The following is a 10201-nucleotide window of genomic DNA, read 5'->3' as shown; positions in this document are numbered from 1 at the left end:
GTATGCCGCCCCCCCCCCCCTCCCTCCCTCCCTGTGTTTTTACTTGTGCAAAGAGGGTCACCAAGTAGTGTACATAAAGGGTCTCATTGATATTTGTGCTCAAATGTGAAAATAAGACTACAATTGCTGTGTTATCTTATTATCATTTCCTTGTTGGGGCAATAACCTTTTGTTCACACTGATTTTTTTTTTCTCTCTCAGTCTCATTAAGGCAGAGGTTGATATTGATACACACATTGTAGAGGCAGAATCATTTGATTCGCTTAAAAAATAAACGGAACGAAGAAAATTTACATTCATAAGCATAAGAAAAGGGGAAAAAATAAACGATTGTTTTCTTCATGAAAATGAAATTCTAACTTTATTTAAATTTCAATAACCTTCCTTAGCCTCATTTAAGAAAAATATATATAAAAATATATATATTCCGCCAAGATATCAAGTTTTAATAAAAACTTCAATTTAGGAGCACGAATATATGAAAATCATGTATGGTGTCACAATCCCAATTTTTTTAGGCTTTGGCGATTGTACGTCGCTCACTCTCAGGACTAAGTGGGTCAAGCCTACTGTTTGACTGCGGTCGGGCAACATGAACACAAACCTTAGGTCTCGATTTTAAGAGAAGATTTTTAGAAAGCGAGAGAGAGAGGTTTTGGAAAAGGCAACACGAATACAAAGGTCTCGATTTCAAGAGAAGATTTTAGAAAGCGAGAGACAGATTTTGGAAAAAGAGTTTTAACAAGAGAGATTGAAATTGGTGTTTTATGAGAATATATCGACGTATGCATATAACTATATAGGGAGTAGGGAAATTGACAACTAGTCATATCTCCTATAACAACATTTTGAAGCATTTCATGTCAATCAAGCGTAGCCTTGACATCGCGAAACGCCATACTCTCCCCAAAATCGTACCCTTTAGAGTACTGCAACTTACTACTACCTTCATTACACACAAAATCAAAGGTTTCGGCATGTCACAGACATGCGGCCATGGACAAGATGTCTTGAACAAGCATGACCGTGACATATGGCATAGTTACCCTTTTGTTATTGGACTTTTTTCAATGAAATCATTAAAAAGAAATTCAAAGGATATTTGGAAATTCAAATGATAACTTTTTCCACTTTTTGTAATTACCATTGGCATTGACAATATAAGAAAGAAAAAGAAAAAACACAAACAAAATTAAAATACTAATAGACCAACATAGGAAAAGAAAATTCAAAACACAAAATCTGAAACAACTTTATAATAGAAAGAACCTAAGAACGAACACAACTACCCCTGTCTAGTCTTCTTCTACTCATCATACAAGTCATCCCCACATTGGGGAACTGCTGCCTGGGAATTGGATATCCTCTCTCAATATAAATAGCAATAGATCATCCTATCATTATAATCTTTATACTGTTAGAAAGTTCATAAAACAGGAATTGATATCCACAATTTTATTAATAGTTCTTGCTTGACCAAAATCGACTCTAACCAAAAATGAAAAATAAAAAGGGATGCACACTCCTAACTGCAGAAGGATTATGTTCGACGATTCGAAAGATGGGTTAAATCTTCGGTCATTAACATCATCTCTTGCCTTCGGGTCGAATTCATTCTTCACTAAGAATACAGAGAATGGACACAGAAAGGAAAAAAGAAAAACAGTTAGACGAATGCACAATTCCCCATTAAGGTGGTATTTGAACTTGCCCACAGCCAGAAAGTGATCAACTCATTATAGGGTGAAACAAAGCAAACCTCTTCAGCAACAAGAAGAATTTCATACAGTGACCAGTCTGAAATTCGTACCAGTTCTGTAGTTGCATCCCCCCCTTCGGAAACATGAGTGACCTCTAAACTTCGCCGATGCCAAATATATCTACAAGCTTCTATAATCTATTACGGTGACTTCGTCCTCGGGTGCATCTAGGTCTTGATAACTGCATGATATTTACTGTTAGCTATACAACAAAATGCATTAACTTTCTCGATCGTGCAAATAAATTTGTACCGAAAAGAAGCATGTTTTGGAGAACTGTAAAATATTCGCACTTCGCAGCCTGATTGAGGCGTCAGTTGGTTCTCTAGTTTCTATATCTAATTATAAAATCCTAAAGTTTCGGAAGAGTTATGTTGTTATTCTATCCTGATTCAGAATTAGTATGAAGAACATAGCTCGCAGCAAGGGAAAAACCAAAAAAGTTTTACTGATCTCCTACGACTATAAACAAAACATAGATCCCACAATATTCCTTGCCTGACTACAAAGTCAAGCCTAAGAAAGCAACATTATGAAGGAGAAGAAAAAACAAATAGAGCACTTAAAATCTGTACAGAAGTTATACCTCCGTATTCGGCGTGGATCCTGTCGAAAACCTGGAGATAGGGCAAGAATTGGAGCAGATCCACCTAATTGAGATCCTGGCCTTCCATTTCTACCACCACCCTCAAACGGAGGTGGACCTCCTTGTTCCCGCAACATTCTCATTGCAACTTCAGGTGGAGCAGGGACAAAAGGTCCTAATGGACTGCGATAAACATAAGCTGTAAGATCACCAGGAACACAAAAGGCACAAAAACGCTGAGCAGTTAAACCAACATACCCAGCACCAGGAACCGGCATAAGCACTGGTGGTGGCATTTCAGAGGCAAAAGGAGCAACATGTCTGCCTTGGCCTCCAAAAGAATCAAACATAGGATCATCAAGGTTTCCATCATCCGCACCATCATTTGTTGATTGAAAATCACTTGATTGTGGGTTCTCAGATCTATCAAGTCTGTCAACCCCATTGGCCCAACTATCGCGGTCCCTGCGATTGCCTCTATCATCCTTCAGCCGACCATCTAAATTCATCCTACGTCTCTGTGGCTTGTCCTTCTGCATAAGATAATTGTCTCTTGATGGATTAAAATTTTTAACACAATGCAGACTCCAACAATAATAAAAGGGGAAAATACCATTTTGGACCCTAAGTTTTGAGTATAGTTTGCAATTAGACTCTAGGCTTCAAAATGTTACATTTTTACCCTTGACTTTCAATTTTAGTTTCAATTTGGTCCCTAGGATTTAAAATGTTACACTCTTACCCTTGAGTTTTGAGTTTAATTTCCATTTAGTCCCAAAGTTTTAGGATTGTACATTTTTACCCTTGAGTTTTCACTATTAATGCTTCCTTTTGGTCTTTGGTATTGACTTTCCACTAATTAATTTAAATAATATGTTTGGACTTTTTTAATTAATTTTAATAGCCTATTGATTAATTTAATTATAACTAATTTTAAAAAATTAAGTTAATTAGTAGAAAAGTAACATAAAAGATCAGAACTGAGCGTTACTGCGTGTAAATGGGTAAAATCTTGAAACATAGAGGGACCAAATGGAAACTAAAAGTAAAACTCCATGGTAAAAACTAATTTTCTCTAAAAGTATAACATTTTAAAACTTAGGGACAAAATAGAAACCATCGTCAAAACTGAAGAGCCAAAAAACTAATTTTCTCTAAAAGAACAATAGGAGGGCACAGGAAAATATTCTTTATCCTAACAGGATAATAGCCAAGTTTGAGTAAAAGAAGAAAAAGGAAAGCAAAAAAATAAAAAATAAAAAATAAAATTTACACCCAGTATTACATGGCTAGACTGCACCCATACTTGCATTGTCAATACAAAAAATGAAAAACGCTTCACACTCTACATACTAGGCATATCAAAATCCTAGACACACCACCCGTCCTCATTAATGAAAAATTACGTGTTAGAATGAAATGACGACGGAAACACCAATCCTAAAATGAGGTTATTTACTATTCATTGGTATTTAATGTGTTATCACAGCCAATGCATACATAAGGAACATACCGGAAGTGATTGCTGCATAACAGGTGTCCCTCCAGGAGCATCTGGATCACTGTGAAGGATTAAGGTATTAGTCATGACAAATTTCATCAACAGTGAGGGAGAATTGCTATCAGAAGATTCACTTACTTCATGTAATTTTGGAAATACAGCTCTTCACGCACTTTTGAAGTCAGCTCCATCACAAGCTCTGGGTGTTTCAAGTTAAGATGCTTATGCACAAACTCAGGGGCATGAAACAGCTTAGTACAGCCCTTGGCTCCACAGCCATACTTCCAACCATATTTTTCATCTCTTATCTTACGAACATATGGATCAAAAGACCCAAAAGCAGCAGCCTCTATTTTATCCTTGGCAGTCATTGCTTCCAACGGATCTTGACCTCTCAATCTCTCTTGCCAACGCAAGTCAAGTTTCTTCTCCCACTCATCTGCACCACCAGCCATGTTAGAGGCCTTTCCCTCTTCTCTTACATGACGAAGACCCTTAGCTTCTCTTGTCTCAACAATTCCATAGTAATCTAAGCCATGGATGCGCCAAAGATATGTGAGAAGCGTGTCAAGTAGCTCAACACCCTCCAAGCCTTTGACAGTCGTTAACCCTCGTATGATTATGACTATGCCGGAGGAGCCACCATGCGTTTTGTCCCGACCTGAACCACACAAAATATTTTCTTCTATTCCCTTTTCAGCATCAAGTTTACGAACAAGAGCTTGAGCTTGTTCAATGTCAATTTGAATCCGTCTTGGTTCCGAACTAACAGGGTGGGCCTTAGGAGCAGCAGAAAGAAGATCCAATTCTTTGGCTGGTCCTCTACCATGACGCCTCCGTTTTCCATCATTGTCTCCTTCATCATCTGAATTTGGTTCACTAGTCTGCCCGGATTTATTTGTCGCTGCTACATTGATCCCAGGACCTCTGCGTCATAAAATAGACAGCATTGATTTACCATCACCGTTGAAATTTTATGAACGCAAAAATAATTGTGGAAAGTCCAATCTTACAGCTCCAGTGTTCCACTTTGCAGATCAAGCAAAAAGTCCTTGGCAGTTCTTTGTGCAAGCTCATTCCTCCTTAACCCACCAACCAAATATTAGAATCAACCACACAAAAAAAAAGTTCAGAAAAATAAAATAAAATAGCCGATTTCATGTCCAATAATTTAAAAATAATAAAAATGTGAAGAAATTAACCACAGCTACAAGAACTCCATCTTTTGAGGAAGATGATGAGAAAAACACCTTTCGATGACAGTAACTAGGTTGGTAGGATGATATTTATCTCTCAACCTAAATAGAAAAAAAAAGAGATTTAATAGGGGGAATAGGAAATGGAAAGGAATTTCAGATATCAAAGACAAGAAGTACCATTCTTCATCTTTATGAGAATCAAAAAAGGCTTGTTTCTGTGTTGTAATATACTCTGACTTGTATTCTTGATATCTGAAATCAAAACCAAAGGTGTTCCATAAAGGTAAAAAGACCGAACTCATAAAAACCCAAAAGACCATTTAGAACATACCTGCGTTCTGCTTCAGCAGGAAGTATATCATCTTCAAGCTCTTGAATAAATTGCTTGTATGTCATCAAGCCTTCTCTGAAATTTAAAAAATAAAAAATAAATAAATAAATTATCAACATTGGATTGAAAATAATGTTAAAAAGATGGAGTTAGGTCAGCAGGCAAAGCAAGAAAATGAATAAATACAGTTCTTGTAAAATTTAACAATGGGGTTCTTCATCGAGGATAAACACAAACAAGGAAAATAAAAACAGAGGAGGCGATTCTCCAACCACCTATCCAGCCAAAGAAAAGTCCCTCTCATCCCCCACCAAACAACAAACAAATTGGGAAAAGAAAGGAAGCTCCTCAAAAATACCTTTCCAAGGGTTCTGGAAGTACCTTGGACCCCTTGCCCATCCAATAGAAAGGATTGGCCCATATTTACTTCAACCTTCTGCCAAAGGGAGTTAGACTCAAGATCTTGTATGGCCACAAGTTTCAAAACTTTAGCTAATTGTCAAATAATTATTGACGCTTGAAGTTTGACACATTATTCAGTGACATTTTTTTGGAGAAATTATATGCTTCAATTAAATAGACCACAACGAAATAAAGGTAATGTGAAATCAACACACAACAATATTTAAGAATAATATGCACCAACTTATTGTCTATTACAAACCATGATCATAATTATGATAACAAGTTTAGAAACAAGATTAGAAAACTATAACCTTTAGCTAGGCACATACAAGAACCCCAACTTTCTACGGGATCATTTGGAATTTTTGCTTGAAAAAAATCTAAGAATATTCAAGGGAAGGCACAGTGAGTGAGAACAAAAGTTTGTGCCCTCACAGTAACAAATATACTAACAAAAGGAGGACACAACTCAACGTTTCATAAGTTAGTATCCAAGCTGGGAATGAATGATATCTATTCCTCACCTAGAGGGAGAGTATTGAAGGAATGACCTTGATTTAAAGTATAATGTGTAATTTCTAGCCTTAGATTAAGAGATATATGAGTAATCTCATGAGATAAGGGATAGAGTTGACCTCCCTAATTTATTTGTATTGTTACCAATATCTAGGAATCTATTTAGATTTATTGTTACCAAGTATCTCAGGTTTTACTAAGCCTTCATGTATTATAAAAGGTACATGTGCATCTTTGAAAAAAATATATATGAAAAATAGCCAGATAATTTAGATTTGCAACACATAACCATCCATCTCCATCCATCTCGGAAGAAAATGAACAACAACCCAAAACAAGGTTTCCTTTTCAGTACCGTGCCTTATCACAATCCACATAGATGTAATTGTGCCAGAAAATTAAAAAAATAATTAAAAAATATATATATGGGGCCTGTGTAGCACAATCTAGATTTTTGCAAGTTGGATTTCTTAATAAGTCAATTATTTGACTCGGAAACAACACAAACTAGAAAGAGAAGGCGGGGAAACGTATTTTTCCTACCACAAAGCTGCAGAAAGAAAAGCCCCCATCATTTTTCCTTTCCAAGAGCAGGATCACTATCAATTGTAATTCAGGATTTTGCACACTAAGTTTTTCATGTCATTAACAATCCACCCATTGCAGTTTGCAATAACCATTGTCATCATTTGTTTCAGACCTAGCCTGCTAGCTTAGTTGTGATTTGCCGATGATATGGCATGCGGCATAGAAAATAAATCACAGTTCAAACAGAAACTAACACAATAAACCACTGTAAGCATATCCAGAAAGATATCACATGACCATTCAATTATGTAGTAGAGCTGTACAACTGGGTTGTCACTGAATGCTAACCTTGGGCCAGCTCCTGCATTGAATGGATCGCCATGCCCACCACGATTAGAATCCCAATCTGCAGAAGACAGCTTAAAGAAAATAAGAAAATAGATCGGGAATACCAATTCTATAATATTGGCCATCCACATATGGGCACTGATTCAAACCAAATTGTTAAACAAAGAAAGAGAAACTGACAATATTATCCATACAACAAATACAAAATTGAGAGCTTAGAAGCAAGAAGATGCTGCAGTTCGAATTCAAAAGCCATAAATAGTAGCCGATGGCCAAAGGTCTCAAAATGTGAATTTCCAGATGTAGCTAACCTTTAAAGTTCTGAACAAACTACAGACCCCTTATATACATTTTGGCTCACAAACGTAAGGAGCTACAAGACTGAAAAATCATTCAACGAAAGTGTTATAACAAGTTAGTCTGCAAGTATGCTATACTAACTGTTCTTAATGTGAAATACCAAAGTGGGCAAAAGAATGATATCACGTTTAGACAAGATGGGAAAGGACAAAGGCATTCAATAATCTCTCTTTAGTACTTAAATTAGAGCCTGGCATAATCTTGCACCAGAAAAGAAAATGAGAAAAACTCCTCTCTATAAATTGGCTAAAAGGGCTGACATTGGCTGAAGACATGGGCCCAAACACTATACAATATCTCATTTTCTAAACCAAATATCATCATGCCAGAATATTTTGCAACGAATAATAAGGTGAAATTCTCAAAATTTCCTATTGGCAACAAATGCAATTCAAGTATTTCATGTACCGTAACAATCACCTCAAAAAAAATGAGAGAGAGTAAGTTTGTATAAGTCTACACCATAATCATGAAAAGGCTGAGTTTATTTTATAAGTTAACGGAAACACTACCTTGATAGCCACCAGATGAACGACCAATGTACCGACCAAGAGATCTTTCATCAACATATCCAGGCCGGCCACGCATTTCCCGCTCATATCCCCCACCATAATCATAACCAAACCTTGGGATAAAATAAAAGAGACGAACAAATAAACAAAACAATCAATACTTAAATAACAGCCGCTAAATAGCATTAATCAACAGAACCAAAACAGATACGCTATCACCCACGATCATAATAGGAGAAGGAAGTATCAGGAGCACAAATAGAGGATGAACATTAACTAAGGAGCATCACACATGTATAGCAGAGGCGTCCATTGCGACCGAAAGTATAACTAAGCCCATTGTCAAAGGTAAGCTCTTGCATTAGAGAAGAGGTGAGGAGTGAAGAGAGGATGGGGCTTGAAAAAATACGACACACAAAGTGACATCTTTCACTATCTAAATAGCAGAGCAAAGACTATGAGATGAACATTAATGCTCTACGAAATGGTGCAACATTCTTTGAAATGGTTCGTCCCGTATTTTTTTCTTGTCTGTGATATGAGATGAACAATTTAATATTGAGGCTAACCGTTCGATTCATGAGTAAGGAACTTGTTGAGTTTCAATTATTTGTTCAAAATGGCTTCCTGCGTCAATTCTTGGTTCAAATATCCACCTTAGCAAGACTATAGTGTCAGTGCCAAGTTTGAAGGACCTGGTTATCGTAGAATTAGAATCCCACGGCCCGAAACTAACAGGAAAATGCTTTTCATTTAAAATGTGACTCTAAAATCCGTGTCATTCTAATTTCAACTGCAGAGAATTCAGCGCCAAATCTCCACAACAACAATTAAGCTCAACAAATCAAAACCGTTTCCCATCCACTCACCTCCTATCGCCAGGCCCGAAACCTCCTCTAGGGCTTCCCTTTCTTCCATCATAGCCACCATCGTCCCTCCTTGAACGCTTGTAAGGTGGCGGAGGAGACCGTCTAGGAGGCGAATGTCTACGATCCCTGTAAGGCGGTGGAGGACTAAGACTGCTCCGACGTTTATAATCCCTATCTCTATCTCTATCCCTGTCCCTGTCCCTCGGAGGCAGCGAAGGCGGAGAGCGATTACGATCGTAATTCTCGCCGCGTCGGTTCGGAGGTCGATCAGCTTCCCGATCGTCTCTCCTATCTCTCTCATCTCTATCCCGTCTTCTTGAAGGAGGAGGAGCAGCAGCAACTGGCTGCGGAGGCGGCGCCGGCGGAGATGATTCAGGTTGCTCCTCAGACGATTTCTCTTCGCGATCGCGACGGCGGTCCAACGACTCGTCTGCGGCGGTGGCGGCGGCGGCCATGTTCATAACCTCGGCCATGATTTCCCACAGCAGTTAGAGAAGATGAAGAAGGGATGAAACCCTAAAACGAACCCAAAGCGTCGGAGAAGTGAGAGAGAGAAAGTCCGGAGTTTCATTCACTGATCTGACAAACGTGTGAGATTAATCCCATACGTGTATTTATTGTGCTTTATATTTTATGACGTGGCGGTTTATGATTGGCGGTATGTGCCATGTAAGCATGGCCTTTCCCGTTGCGTTGGACAGGGTTTTTTTTTTTTTTTTCCGTTTTACTGTTCTTACCTAAATACATCTTTTTACCTCTCCAATTTTAACAAACCTCTAAAATAGTTTGTGCATTTTTACTGATGAAACGACAACGGTAAAAAAAAAGAATGCTTTCGTTAATGAAGCCGACATGATCCCGTCACAAAAAATATATCCTTCGAGACAACGAGATGAGTAGACGGCTCAAAAAAGAGACGTGCACGAGTTTTGTTTGTAAAGAGAATTCCCTAATATAGACACCCGTCGAAAAACGTTGAATAATGTTTACATTCGATTGCTACTCGCGTTGATTGATTCAAGTAAAATTGGTTGATGGAGACGGCAACTAATTAAACATGGAAAGATGTCGTTGTCGTGGTCGTCCAGTGCGTGTTCTTTATTACATTACTTTTACTGTATGCCTTTTATTACTGGGAGATACGAGTATAGTCAATTTTTTATACTTACGTCGTATGTTGTCGTCGTTGTCAGTATCCTTTATTGTCAATTAGCTTATAACGTTCGTTTTCCCAATTTAATTTCAAAACATTTTATAAGATTTCCTATAACATCGTTTTCTAAAAA

The 10201-nt window shown here is 37.7% G+C and overlaps 1 protein-coding gene across 3 annotated transcripts; it reads right to left on the bottom strand.

The window, feature by feature from the left end:
* Nucleotides 1-1227: 1227 nt before the first annotated feature.
* On the bottom strand, nucleotides 1228-9488 carry LOC111793418 (serrate RNA effector molecule-like). Of its 3 annotated transcripts, none has more exons than XR_002814932.1 (13): nucleotides 8916-9488; nucleotides 8047-8159; nucleotides 7175-7232; nucleotides 5378-5452; nucleotides 5224-5298; nucleotides 5098-5145; nucleotides 4861-4929; nucleotides 3986-4774; nucleotides 3860-3908; nucleotides 2605-2879; nucleotides 2347-2529; nucleotides 1760-1941; nucleotides 1228-1621 (listed from the first exon to the last, which is right to left on the bottom strand). XR_002814932.1 is itself a non-coding variant. In XM_023675281.1 (12 exons), the coding sequence occupies exons 1-12, from the start codon at nucleotides 9386-9388 to the stop codon at nucleotides 1881-1883; spliced, it is 2268 nt and encodes a 755-aa protein (XP_023531049.1). In that variant the 5' UTR covers nucleotides 9389-9488; the 3' UTR covers nucleotides 1228-1880. The 3 variants fall into 3 exon arrangements, 1 of the variants encoding a protein (XP_023531049.1); XR_002814933.1 differs by having other exon boundaries at nucleotides 1811-1941; XM_023675281.1 differs by having other exon boundaries at nucleotides 1228-1941.
* Nucleotides 9489-10201: the final 713 nt, after the last annotated feature.

This window comes from Cucurbita pepo, chromosome LG04, assembly GCF_002806865.2.
Source record: "Cucurbita pepo subsp. pepo cultivar mu-cu-16 chromosome LG04, ASM280686v2, whole genome shotgun sequence".
Lineage (NCBI taxonomy): Eukaryota > Viridiplantae > Streptophyta > Magnoliopsida > Cucurbitales > Cucurbitaceae > Cucurbita > Cucurbita pepo.
This window is presented reverse-complemented; position numbering and strand designations above follow the sequence as displayed.

Bases quoted from the DNA above. Each gene is read 5' to 3' on its own strand.
- LOC111793418 (XM_023675281.1), bottom strand. From the start codon at position 9,388: ATGGCCGAGGTTATGAACATGGCCGCCGCCGCCACCGCCGCAGACGAG. The intron at 4,930-5,097 runs GTGTTTTTCTCA...TGGTGGGTTAAG, and splicing joins CTAGTTACTGTCATCGAAAG to GAGGAATGAGCTTGCACAAA. The intron at 4,775-4,860 runs GTAAGATTGGAC...TTTATGACGCAG, and splicing joins CAAAGTGGAACACTGGAGCT to AGGTCCTGGGATCAATGTAG.